This window comes from Meriones unguiculatus, chromosome 14 (assembly GCF_030254825.1).
Source record: "Meriones unguiculatus strain TT.TT164.6M chromosome 14, Bangor_MerUng_6.1, whole genome shotgun sequence".
NCBI lineage: Eukaryota > Metazoa > Chordata > Mammalia > Rodentia > Muridae > Meriones > Meriones unguiculatus.
The window spans coordinates 84,696,094-84,709,707 of record NC_083361.1 but is presented as its reverse complement, the minus strand read 5'-3'; the positions used below and the strand labels follow the sequence as shown (position 1 = coordinate 84,709,707).

The 13,614-nt window shown below is 48.8% G+C and overlaps 1 protein-coding gene across 2 annotated transcripts in view; it reads right to left on the bottom strand.

Moving 5' to 3' along the window:
• Window positions 1-651: 651 nt before the first annotated feature.
• The window catches only part of Map6 (microtubule associated protein 6), a 71,428-nt gene continuing 58,465 nt past the window's right edge, over window positions 652-13,614 (bottom strand). For both annotated transcript variants that reach the window (XM_060367628.1, XM_060367627.1), the window contains one exon: window positions 652-1,818. In XM_060367628.1, the coding sequence (XP_060223611.1) occupies window positions 1,795-1,818 (24 nt within the window). In that variant the 3' untranslated portion in view covers window positions 652-1,794. The remainder of the gene's footprint in view (window positions 1,819-13,614) is intronic.

The window sequence follows — 13,614 nt, the reverse complement described above, 5'->3', positions numbered from 1 at the left end:
TGTAAAGACTCAGAAAGTGAATGGAACTTAAAAGTCTCAGGAAACTCCTGTAACATACAAGATTCACAAGGTTGTGCCCCAATGCTATAAGTATATATAAGTATACTAACATAATAAGTATATATAAATACATTATATATACATATATATTTATGTATATACTTACATAAGTAAGTATACTTATATATAAATATATATATATGTAAGGATCAGGAGACTTCTGAAACATACAAGATTCACCAGGCCGTATCCCAAGGCTGTATAAGGAAGGATCTCTGGAGCAGGAAGATTCTCCAGCAGGCCATGCAAAGGTCTTCAGGGACACAGCTTTAATGAGCCTAGGGTTTATCAGTGATGCTACTGTCTTTGAGCCAGTAAGTAGCGCCTCACCCATACTCCTGTTTGTGTGTCCAATAAACTCACTGGTTACTAAACTAGATGGGGGAGGGGGAGATCATCTCTTTGTTCTGTCCCATTAGGGGCAAGTGGACATTTGTTCATGTCTCTCCAGGGAAAATCACCCAGCAGCTGCCTACCCCCAGGTCATGCTGACAAATCCTAAGGACTGTGTGTTTCTGACTTAGCCACTCTCCAGTATGTATGGCTGGTACAGGCACACGCACTCCAATACCATAGAGCCAGAGACACTGCTGAGCCAGAGAGACCAGTTTATTAGATTCCAGCGTGACTATACAGCACAGTTTCATGCAGATTAAATATATTTCTTTGCCTCCCCAGGAGGGGAGCACTTCCACTGCCAATTCCTCCGTGGCGTTTCAGGGGAGTCAAGGGGACCCCTCAATATACTCCGTATGGGGAACTGTTGGGATCATGACTGGGGGTGAAGGTGAGACCGTGGGCAGTTGAGGACCTCTGGGACCTTGAGTCTTCAGAGGGTCAGGGGTTGTAGGACCTTGGTCCTTTGTTGGGGCTGGCACCAGGGGGTCCTGACCCTTCAGAGGTACTGGGATTAGAGGGTCTTGATTCTTTACAGGCCCAAGAACCACAGGACTTTGATTCTTTGGAGCCTCTGAGACCAGGGGCCCTTGATCCTTGGCTAGTGATAGGATAATGGGGTCGTGGATCTTCCCTGGCTCAGGGACCACTGGACCTTGGTCCTTTACAGGTGCTACAGACACAGAATCGTGTCCCTTCAGATGCCCGGGGACCACTGTGTATGTACCTATATCTTTGACTGGTTCTGGGTCTGCTGAGCCTTGATTCTTCATGGACTCAGAGACCACAGGGGCTTCGTTCTTCAAAGGTGCCACGACTGTGGCATTCTGGTCCTTCTTACGCTCTGGGACCATGGGAGCATGATCTTTCCCAGGCTCGGGAATCACGGGGCTTGGCTCCTTTGGAGGTGCTGGTGCTGGGAAGCTTTGATCCTTAGCTCTTGCTGGAACCCCAGGACTCTGATCCTTCAGAGGCTCTGGCAACAGAGGGCTTTGGGCTTTGGCTGGTGCTAAAAGGACAGGATCTTTATTCTTTAAAGGCTCAGACACCATGTGGTCTTGATCCTTGGCTGGTGCTGGGGCCACTGGACCTAGATCCTTCATGGGCCCTAAGAGTACAGCACCTTGATCCTTTGGAGGGCTCGGGGCCATGGGGCTTTGACCCTTTAAGGACCCTATGATCGAAGGAACTTGATCCTTTGGCAGTCCTGGCACCATGGGGCCTTGATCCTTCAGAGGCTCCTGGACCACAGGACCTTGGCCTTTTGGAAGGTCTGGGGCCACAGGACCTTGATCCTTGTGTGGCTCTTTGGCTACAGGACCTTGATTCTTATGTGCATCACTGGTGGGTTGGACCCGGCTCCTGCAAAGGAGAGAGAAATGGTCACTGAGGGCCAAGGATCAACCAGGGAGAGGGCAGAACACAGATTGCCTGATGAGACTTGGCCTCATGGGGCCTGGGTAGGGTAGCTCTTAGTGGAGGAACTAAGAGGAAATTGGATTTCTGCGTCAGTAGGAATGCAGGGTGGGAGCAGGGCAGCTCAAGGAATTGGTCATTCTATGTGTTTGCCAATTGATTATAACCTGCAGGCAGCAAAGACCGTAGTGCCTGAGAGACAGCAGCAGTAATGTCCCCAAACTTGAAGCATCCAGTGGGCACCCCAGAAGCCCACCCAACCCATACTCCATTCATCCCTACTTCTTCCTGTATTGCCAGGCCCATCCTTGGAGCCCTGTCTTACAATCTACTCAATGCTCTTGAAGATCCAACTTCTCTGTTGTTTTTCTCGGTCCTTCTAAGGTTCTTTTTCTTCCCCGACTCTATTAAGGGGTGGCTACTGGCAAGAATAAGGGGTCTACAGCATATCAGGAAAGGGGCAATAGGAATATCCTTCTTACCCCCCACACATACTCAAGAGCAGCCGCTCTCAACCTGTGAGTTGAGAGCCCTTTGGGGGTTCATGTATCACATATCTTGTATATCAGATATTCACAATTTATGACAGTAGCAAAATTACAGTTATGAAGCAGCAATAAGAATTTTATGGTTGGGGGTCACCACAACATGAGGAATTGTATTCAAGGGCTGCAGCATTAGGAAGGTTGAGAACCACTGCTCAAGAGGAAGAGTATTTCCTCATTCACATCTAGAACAGTCCACACATAATAATAATAACAGCAGAAAGTGAATTGTTTTTAATATGACTATGCTTTAATTCTTAGCATGTATATCTCATATTGCCTTCACTGCCCCCCCCCCCAGTTGGTAGATAACTATCTAAGGTTCTCCATTCAGGTCCTGGTCCCTTTCCCTATTCCCACTTCCACTTTCTCCTCAGACTCTTGTGCTAAGACTTCTGGTTTTATTTCCCAAATCTAAGTGCCCAAGCCCCTCCCTAGAGCTCTCATGTGACACTTGCTCCGTGTGGCTGACTACAGCTACCTGCCCCATGCCTTGGTCCACCCTCATTGCAGAGAGCATGCGCAAACACCGCCACCTGAGGGCAAACATTGCCAACTCAGACCTGGCCATCCTGGAGCGCTCTCTACAGTGCACACACCTTCCCTGAAAGCCAGGCTGAAAGTGTCACTCAAGAGCGGCATTGCTCGGCCAGTGTCACAAACCCACGCACACCTAGGCACATTCCTCTTCCCAAATCACTTCTTTCTACAGTTCATGCCAGCAACACAGAAGCCCCGTGAAGAACATAGGTGTGAGAGACACAGCAAGGGTTTTACCAGCCTGCCTGTTGGAGCCAGAAGCTGAGGTCTGGAGAGAGGGAGTGATGAGGAGGTGATGTACCTACAGGAGCTAGATCCTAGCTCTTTCTGTTTCTGGGGCCTGTGCGCCTTCCCTCAGCGGGCCTGGCTCACAGCAGTCTTTAATACAAGACACTTCTTGGGATTAGTCATTTATATTTTATAGCAACAAAATATGTTAGCATCTTAACGGACCCTGACAGGCACAACCTTTCTGTCTGCCTGTCTGTCTGTCTGTGGGCATGTGTGCATGTGGATGGGGTGTGTTTTGTGTTTTGCCTGCATGCACATCTGTGTACCACATGTGTGCCATGCCCAAGGAGGCCAAAAGAGGTCATCCAATCCTCTGTAACTGGAATTGCAGATGGCAGTACTAGGAATCCAACCTGGATCCTCTCTAGGCCTCAGCCTTGTCACGTATTCATTGTTTGTATTCTTATTAACTCAGAAAAGACATGGTTGGCAGGCAGGACGCAGCATTTTTGCACCATGGTCAGCATTAGGCGGTGGTATGATTATTTAATTAGTAGCAAAACTCCACATATCCAGGTTAGTTTTACTCTGCAGTGCCCGCCTGGTCTGGAAGCTCTTTTTCGCACCTCAGGTTACCTGGGGATCGCAGTCTCTTAGCGGGCTGCACAACAATGACGTAAGCAGCCCGTCTCTCCTGTCCCGACTGCTGGAATTAAGCAGCCGAGCAGCAGGAGAAGGCCAGGGCAGCTCTCTGGCCCAGTGCCACACAGTTAGGCAACTGTCCCGGCCAGGCTGTCACTCTAGAGGCCGGGAGTGTGAGGAGAGAGCCAGGCAAGGCTGTGGGAGATGTGCAGAAGACAAACGCGGCACTAACGCCCTCAGTGTTGGGCGGTGGTCAAAGAGGGAAAGGAAAATCTGGCCTTAGAAGAAACTCAAGCAGGAAATCTGTTAGATTTATCCTCTCAGATCTTTGGGTGACCTTCGTAAAATCTTAATGAGGCTGGGGAAAGGTGTGGGGCGAAACTTCATCTCTGGGGGTGGGGCCTTAGCGGCAGCCCCTATCCCACCGACAGGGCATTAGCACCCCCTGCTGACACAGAGCTCATAAACAAGGGCCGCCCTTGAGCTGTCCCAACCTGGCCATCTCAGGTCTACAGTGCACACACCGTCCCTTAGGCCAGGCTGAAAGTTGCCACTCCATAGTGGCATTGCTCAGCGCAGCCTTAGTTCTAAGCCTACTCAACACTCTCAGCCATGTTTCGTCAATACAATCTAACCCCATACTGATCTGTCAGCAAAATTTTTACCTTAGAAATGATATCTCTCTTTTTTAAAAAATTTAGTTAATTTTACTTGTATTAGTGTGAAGGTGTCAGATCCCTTGGAACTGGGGGTACAGACCAGTTGTAGGCTGCCATGTGGGTGCTGGGAATTGAACCCGGGTCCTTTAGGAAGAATAGACAGTGCTCTTAACCACTGAGCCATCTCTCCAGCTCAAAGTGAAAGCTCTTTAATCATGAGCTTTAGAATTGAGATTAGAGAAGAGGGCCAGCAAGATGGCTTGCCTCTGAGCTTGACCCTCATACGTGGGCTCCTTCCCCAGGACCCACACATCAGAAGAAAAGAACCAGCGTCCACAGTTGTCCTCTGACTTACACATGTGTGCTGTGGCGTACCCAGATAAATAAATGTAATTAAAACATTTTTTTAAACATTAGCAAAGAGGGCTGGAGAGGTGGCTCAGTGGGTAAGAGTACTTTCTGCTCTTTTAGAGGATCTGAATTTGGTTCCCAGCACCTACATGGTGGCTCACGACTACAACTCCAGTTCCAGGGCATCTGAAATCCCTTCTGACTTTAATAGATTCCTGCATGCATGTGGTACACAGACAGTCACACACACACACACACACACACTCACACTCAAAACACATATTAACGTATTAACAATTAAAAATTAGTTAATTAAACCCAAAATATGTCTTTCCTTTCTTCTTTCTTTCTTTCTTTCTTTCTTTCTTTCTTTCTTTCTTTCTTTCTTCCTTCCTTCCTTTCTTTCTTTCTTTTCTTTCTTTTTCTTTCTCTCTCTCTCTCTCTCTTTTTCTTTTGTTATTAGTGTTAGGAAAAGTCTTTGTAGATTTAATTCAAAAGTTCAAGGTAGGGGCTGGAGAGATGTCTCTGTGGTTAAGAGCACTGTCTGCTCTTCTAAAGGACCCAGGTTCAATTTCCAGCACCCACATGGCAGCTCACAATTGTCTATTTCTAAGAGATCAGAAACATTCATACTAATGCACATAAGATAAAGTTTTAAAAATGTTCAAGGTGGTTTGGTGAACTAGACTATCTTTGTGACTCCAATATAAAACATGTAATGAAATAACTGTTAGGTTTATAAATTATTTCATTTTTTTTCTTATGCCCTTTTTGCAAATACAATCAGGACAGAAACAGATAACTTTAAAAATTCTTCTGGGGAACTGGGGTTGTCATTTAGTTCGTAGAGTGCTTGCCTAGCACGCACAAAGCCTGGGTTCCACCCCAATAACACCAAACTAGACATGGAGGCCCAGGCCATAACCCCAGCACTTGGGAGGAGAAAGAGGAGGTAGCAGGAGGGTCATGAGTTCAAGGTTATCCTCATCTACATTAAAAGTTGGAAGCTAGCCTGGATTATATCAAATAAAACCACCTTCTGGCTTATGACGCTTGTAAGGGAAACCACTGCAGACAATAACACACTTTTATCAGAAGAAAAATCTGAGAACAAAAGTGGCTCTGGAGAGGGACTCATCCTGTCAGACTGGGAGAGATAAGCAACACTTACGAACAGATAAACAGACCAAATGGAAGAAGGCTAAGTTTCCATCAAGCTGGCAAAAAGCAAAACTAAGCTTCTGTGTTGCGCCCTCCACACTTGTGGTGAGTGGCACACAAGAAAAGTAATACTCCCAGTGTGCCGGCACACACCCTTAATCCCAGCGCCGGGGTGGGGGCAGAGGCAGGCAGACTTCTGAGTCTGTGGCCAGTTTGGTTGAGTTCTAGGGCTACATAGTGAGACCCTGTGTCAAACAATTAGAACTAGAAATTGATATATGTTCAGGCATTGGGGAACGTCTCACACGCCCTGTGTCCGGTGTCAGCGAAGCAGAGACACGTAAGTCCCAGAATGTCTGCAGGCCTCTAGAGGGAGAGAGGTGTCTGGCCTGGCCCTGGCCTGACTAGCGGCACACTGTTTCTAAGCCGGCCGTTTGTCTGTCTGTTAAATGTGACATGCCATTTGAAGTTAAAGAACCTGAGGTAGTTTTACCAAGTCTGTAACAGCGATGGAACGTTTATAACCCACCGAGCTGCTGAATTCTTGTGCTTAACTTAAATTGTTTGTGATTTGGTTTGAATCGTTTGGAAGAGCTGAGACATACGTCTTTCTTAAAAGGAGACGGCTACCTTTAGGTGGATATTTGCTTTGCTTTCTTTATAAGTTAGGCGCTGATTTTGAAAATCGGGTTGATTTTGACAGGGTTTTCCATGAGCAGACTGCCCTCATGGTTATTGTGAGCAGGCACCCTGTGGCTCCACCATCTCTGCCAGCCTTCCTCTGTGGCATGTGCCCACCATCTCCAGGACAGCTGGGGTTGCACTCACAGCGCTGTGTACAAGGAACAAAGGAAAGGGCCCCTCCCTCCACCGGAAGCCGGGGAGGAGGTGAGCTAGCAAAGTGAGTGGGTTCTGTCCCTCTGGGCCACAAGGCGGCTCTTCCTCTTGGGCACAGAGAGTCTGTTCAGCTGAATCTGCTGCCCTGAGCCAGCTTCAGATCTGCCAGGATCTGGCCCTTCTACCTCCTAGCCTGGGGGCCCCACAGCGCAAACCTCTGGAAGGGAGACAGACAGGCTGGCCTGATCTTCCTTTCCGTGGTGCTTATTGCCTGAGAGGTCTTGGACAATTACTGAACCACATGAGCCTCGGTTTCCTCACCTGTAAAATGGGGATACCGGTTATCAGGGACTGTTACAGCAGAGAAAAAGAGGATTGATACTGGGGAACTAAGCTGCTCATGAAGTGCTCGGGTATAGGACACACCCAGCCCAGGGGTAATTGTAATGGTTTATCTACTTCAGCTCCCATGGATCTCTAGAGACCTCTGCATGTTATCTGTGGCTATGGTTTCTGCTTCCTGGGCCAGGCTCCTCACATACTCCTCCCTGTCTGTCCCGGAGGACTTGGCTGGGTGGAAAGAAATTCCTCACTAGGCCTTTGTTCACATCTCTCATGCACACCACTTATCAGTCCGACACTCTCTCCTCACTCATAGATATCTCCCATTAGACCCTCAGTGCCCTGAGGGTGGGGCCACGAGCTTGCCTGAAGAAGATCCAACCGCCAGCGCAGAATGAAGACGGCCAAGTGGAAAGATTTATAGATACTGCAACCACTGCCTGGCTCGCCCCATGTTCACGGCCAGAGTCAAGCCTGCTGTCCTCTTCCCCTTCAGACTCCTCCCTCTTCCATCAGGTCCCACCCATCCCAGCAGGAACATAGTCCCCTAGTCCCCCTTCTGTCTCATCCTCCAGTGCATGCTCCATATTGAGATGAGAATCTTCAGGAAAGCAGGCCTGATCCCACCCTCTCCTGCTTTCAGCCCCCCTCTCCTGTGCCATATGCCCACTCCTTCCCACTTTCTACCTTTTTGCACTGGCTAAGTCTTCTACAACCCTCCCCACCCCCCAAAAATGTTCCCTTTCCTCTTGTCTTGAATAATACCCGCTCATCCTGCACCTATTTCTCAGTTCACTGCAGCTGCCCAGGAAAACCTGCCCTGACCCCAGTCATGGCTACAGGGGCCCTGCCAGCTCTCTCTGTCCCCTTTCTTTCTTTCTTTCTTTCTTTCTTTCTTTCTTTCTTTCTTTCTTTCTTTCTTTCTTTCTTTCCTTCCTTCCTTCCTTCCTTCCTTCCTTCCTTCTCTCTCTCTCTCTCTTTCTGTTTTTCGAGATAGGGTTCCTCTGTGTAGTCTTGGCTGCCCTGGACTTAGTAGACCAGGCCTTGAACTCAGGCAGGGCCTCTGCCTCCCGAGTGCTGAGAATAAAGGCACACACCACTTCGTCTGTCTCTCTCTGTCACTTTTCTTAGTCAATTACTTGCACGCTCCCTTGGGTTAATGTTTCTCATGCTATCTAAACGTGTTCAGAGGGCAGGGACCAGGCCTATTTTGCTCATAGTTGTATAGTCTGCACCTTAAAAAGTATCTCACTCAGGGACAGGGTCAAACTATAAGGCCGAGTGTTTGTCCAGTGAATGGATGAACAAGAATCTCTTCTGTTCTGGGCTCTCCCATTTCAAGGATGCATGAGTCTCAGACAATTCACTGGCATCTTCTTGTTTCCATGGAGACACTCAATGCCTCCAGAGTACATTGACAATGCACCCAGTCTCCAAGAATCTGGAAGTAAAAGTGGGTGTGGTGGTGTGTGCCTATAATCCCAGTACTTGGAAGGCTAAGGTAGGAGGATTGCTGTGAGTTCAAAACCATCTGAAGCTACATACTAAGTTCAAGTCCAGCTTGGGCCGCATAGTAAAATCTTGTCTTAAAAGCTAACAAACAAAAATCCACCAAGCAAAACAAATAACAATCTCTCTCTCTTTCTCTGACACACACATACACACACCAAAACAAAACAACAACAAAACCAGAATCTAGAAGTCAGACCTGTCCTAGAGGACCTGGAAAAGAGGACACTAAGCCTAATCTTCTTCTTCTTCTTTTTTTTTTTTTTTTAGATTTATTTATTATTTATACAACATTCTGCCTGTACACCAGATCTTACTATAGATCTACCATGTGATTGCTGGGACTTGAACTCAGGAACTTTGGAAGAACAGTGAGTGTTCTTAACTTCTGAGCCATCACTCCAGCCCAAGCCAAATCTTCTTTCTCCCTAGATTTTCCCCTGGTGTACCAGAGACAGGGCAACACACTTGTTTGCATAGAGTCCTAGAGGCAGAAAAAGACCCTCATTAACTGATCAAAAGTTGTGTGCTAGGCCATGTCAACCCTATACTGTTTCACATAATTGTAACCACAAACAGAGAGAAAGTGAAGCCTCAAGACCCAACGAGTTGGGCTCAAAAGCTGACCCAGCTCCTTCTTAGCCATGAGATGATGCCCTGGGCACACCATCCTTTAAGCTGTGGACTCCTAATCTATAAAGGAGGACTAGCTAGGGCTGGAGAGATGGCTCAGAGGTTAAGAACACTGGCTGCTCTTCCATAGGTCCTGAGTTCAATTCCCAGCAACCACATGGTGGCTCATAACCATCTATAGTGGGATCTGGTGCCCTCTTCTGGCCTGTAGGCATACACACAGACAGAATACTGTATAAATAATAAGTAAGTTTTTTTGTTTTTTTTTTTTTTTAATTTAAAGGGTGGGTGGGTGAGGAACTGGCTGATAGACCACTCACAGACTGACTCCTGGAACACCGGCCATGTTTAATGAAAGTTTTCCCCATGGACAGAAAGCTGGGGTCAAAAACATGATCCTTCCAGCACCCTGGTGAGTGGATAAACTTGGATACACAGTTGGAGAAAAGGCCTTAAAGAGCGGGGACCAGGCCAATCATGCCACAGCACCCAGCAGCTGGTGGGCACCAGACATGCTAACTTCATAGCTTTGTCCCTTCACTGTCTACCTGTCTCCAGGGTAGAGACATGTCCCCACACTCATGTTCATGCTTCCTGGCTACAATGGTTCCTAACTCAGAGATGGGAAATAGAGCACCCAAGGGGCATTGCCAAGGAAACTGTCTTTGGAAGCTCATTATTCTTAGGAAGGATCCATGGAGACAGAGACGAGGAGTTTCTCTCTCTCTCTCTCTCTCTGCCAGGACATGGAGGTAGCCTTACTTTGGTAATCACCTATGTTGTTTGGCAATTGTCTGCCTCTCTCATTAGACCATTTGTTCACCTTCATTTCAGCATATCCAGCAGTGTCTGGCAGACATAGTGGGACAATCAGCTGGGGTGTGGCCTTTTCTTTGTTCTCTAATTTTATTTTTTTCTCTTTTATGGAGTGTCCAACTCTATTAGGCCCTTTGCCAGGAGCACAGAAGTGAGGCCCAGGCTGTGCCTTAAGCAGCCCCAGACACACTAGTTAGGATGCTCAGAGCATGATGCCACCACCAGGGAACAGGAGCCATACCAGCCCTGTCTGGCCCTGACTCTGAATGGCCTGTGTCTCTTCAAACCGATTCAAAGTTCTCTCTAGGACCAAAGACATCGCTTTGCAGGGAAGCCTTCCCTCTCTGCTCCATGAAAGCACAGCCCCACACAGCTAGACTAAAGGTAGTTAGTTGGGCCATCAGGCCTCCTGCTCTCTGCAGGCATCTTCCAAGCCTCAGCTGCCTTTAGTGCTCTGGGATAGATTCATGTTCTCCAGTGACACAGCCCACTCCTTGGCATCTCAGTGGTTACAGCTGGGCAGTAATTTGTGTTTGGCACTCTGGCGTTGCCCTCCCAGGACCACCATACTGCCTGTCCTAGAAGAGACAGCAGTGGTTTCCTTGTCCCAGCCTCTCCCTCAGCCAAGAGAGCTCAGTGGCCCTCACCATCCAGACTACTGTCCCTTAGAGTCTCAGGCAGCTCCCATTACTCAGGAACAGCACTCAGAACTGAAAGCGAGGCTGCAGATACGGTCTCCAAACAGAACACAACCTCTTAGCCCGAAAGTCACCCCTACCTATCAACCGGCCTCCCTGCTCGCCGTGCCTGCCTGGCGAGGAGACCCTCCTCAGGGCTGACACCAGTTCTTATGCTTCCTATCCTCTGACTCCCCCTCTGCCCTCAGTCCTCGGCAGCTGCCGCTCCCATGGGGCGACAGGCAGGCTGTAGCTGTCTCTAGCCTGGACCCTCTAAGGGCAGACATGATGCTTGCTGCTTCCCTGTCTTCGCTCTTCGCTCCTTTCTTTCCTTCCTCTAAGATTTCACACATGTCCACTGAGTGTGTGGAACCGGGGAGCTGTGGCACGGCCTGGCACACAGGAGAGGCTGGCGTCCCAAATGAGGCGCTGAAGACTAACTTGCACAAGGCCAACTTCTACATGTGTATATCTAGAACATGCATGTCTTTCTAGCTTTGCTCACCTCACGATCTGAAGGCCAGACACCTAAGATATCTGAGCTCATCCGAGATATCCTCAACCCCATATCGAAGTTTCGAGAGCCTTTGATATGGTGTAAGCTTTTGCTTTTCGAAGGTACAGGCCCTGCAGCTTGGGACTGTTCTCACTTGTACTTTCCGGGAGAGGAAAGGAGGCTCAGAAGGCAGTATAAGTTGCCTAGGGATGTACAGACAGCACAAGCAATGCCAGGACTCCACGGAGGTGCTGTGAATCCAGAGACTCAGACACATGTACAGCTCAGAACCAAGTTAGGCTTGCACTGCCGCTGACCAGCCATGGCTGTCTTACATGACTTCTGCAGGCCTCAGGCTCTGAGCCCCCAGCTGCCAGTCCTGAGAAATGCGTCTTTGAGAACAGATGATTCCTAGGCAGTGCCTGGTCAGTGACCCTTCTCCTCAGCCCTTCCTGAATCTACCATGCCAGATCGTGCCATCACCAAATTTACCTCCAGCATGCAACACACCCTTACAGAGAAAAATAGCACCAGGAAACAACAGCTTTCTGACCCAGGGACTAGCCCTATCAGCACCGTAAACCCTACCTGAGCACAGTAGCAGGAGGACAACAGCTGGGCAGAATCTACCCATGGTGGCTCAACCCACGGAAGAGCAGATGGAATCATGGGTAGGGAGAGATGCTGCATCCACAAGGCTTACTCCTGGGTGAGTGCGTTCCCCCCTCCCCAATTTGCTGGAAATCATGACCTCCAGGTGGAAGGTCACTGCAGCCACTGAGAGGGGAGAGGGGAAGGCCGCTTATGGGAAGGGCTCAGGTGTGCTGTGATAGCAGGAATCCTAGCTGCATCCAAGGGCTGAACCAAGAGTGAGCTGCAATAGCAACACTGGCTTCAGGCCCAAGCTCACGCTCACAGGCTCACAGGCTGAGCTCACGCTCACAGGCTGTCTGATTCTGTGACTTCACCGCTCAGTTCTGATTCCTTTATCTGTAAAGAGCCTTCTGATGAGATCAAGTCATGTAAGAGCCAAATCACTCTTCCTTCCCTTCCTGTGGGCTGGGCCAGCTCTGGAATTTACAAAAGCCAGACCAGAGTCCATGGAAGATTCCTGTATCCCAGATTCCTCTAAGACTTGGGCGACTCTCCACACGGGCATGAGCTTCTGAAACCGAGATGGGCTAAGTGGCTGAAGTGGCCCCGCAAAGGTATTTACTTATTTATTTAAAATTATGAAATGTCTTTTCTAGAATTGACCTTCTAAGAAGAAAATGAATGCCCAGTTATATGTATGAAATATTATAAAAAGCATCTGTGGTTGTGTGAACACCAAGAAGGCAAAGTCAAGGGCAGACTGGTTTGCCAAGAACCTGAAAATTCTGCTAATGACACTTTCAAATCTACAGTACGCTGGACCAAGGCTGCCAGACAGAAATGGCTCAGCTCTCATCTAACTCTGGGCTCCTGGGAATTTAGAAATCAGTGTGTGTGTGTGTGTGTGTGTGTGTGTGTGTGTGTGTGCGCGCGCGCGTGCTCCTGCCCCCATGTAAAGCAAAGGACAGGCTCTTCAGTAATCAATCAAGGTCAGTTCTGGGTGTCCAGAGAGGATCAATGTAAAAGAATGTGTCAGTCTGTGCAGACTGGAGTCCGCACAGGTGATTTGCAGAGATGCCCAGAGAGGAGGGAGTCCTTGAGGAGCTGGGGGTGGGCAGGGCACTGCTAGCCACCTCTAGATAGTCTGAGTCTCAGTCCTGCCGTAGAGACAGTGGCTTTCCCTCAAGTGGCCACACCGCCACACTGTGGCTCAATGAGGTGAGAGGGAGGAGGCGAGAGAGAAGTGCTGTGTAGAAAAACAACAGCAATTAAACTATTGCCAAAGGCGGCCCACCTTCCATTCATCCCCACCAGCTACTCACAATAGAACAGTGACAGGCATCCTTGCTCTCAGTGTTCTTCCCAGCTGCCACCTCCAAGCTCCTGCACCAGACAGATTCCAAGAATCTGGCTGGCCCAGCTGGCACTTCCTGAATTTGGACACCTCATTGGTTTAGAGGGTGAAATTCTCAGACCTGGCTAAGGTCACACAGCTAGCAAACAGCAGGGCTTGAATTTGAAATCAGGGCTGCTGGCTCAAATTCAGAGCCGCCGGGGCAGTGCAGAGAGCACACCTCTCTGTTGTGCCAGAGAGAAGGGCTCTGCTTTGGGCAGAGGGGATAAGGCTGCCTCCTAAGGTTACTCTGAGCTGGATGGTGGCGATGGTGGTGGTGCACACTTTAATTCCAGCACAGGGGAGGCAGAGACAG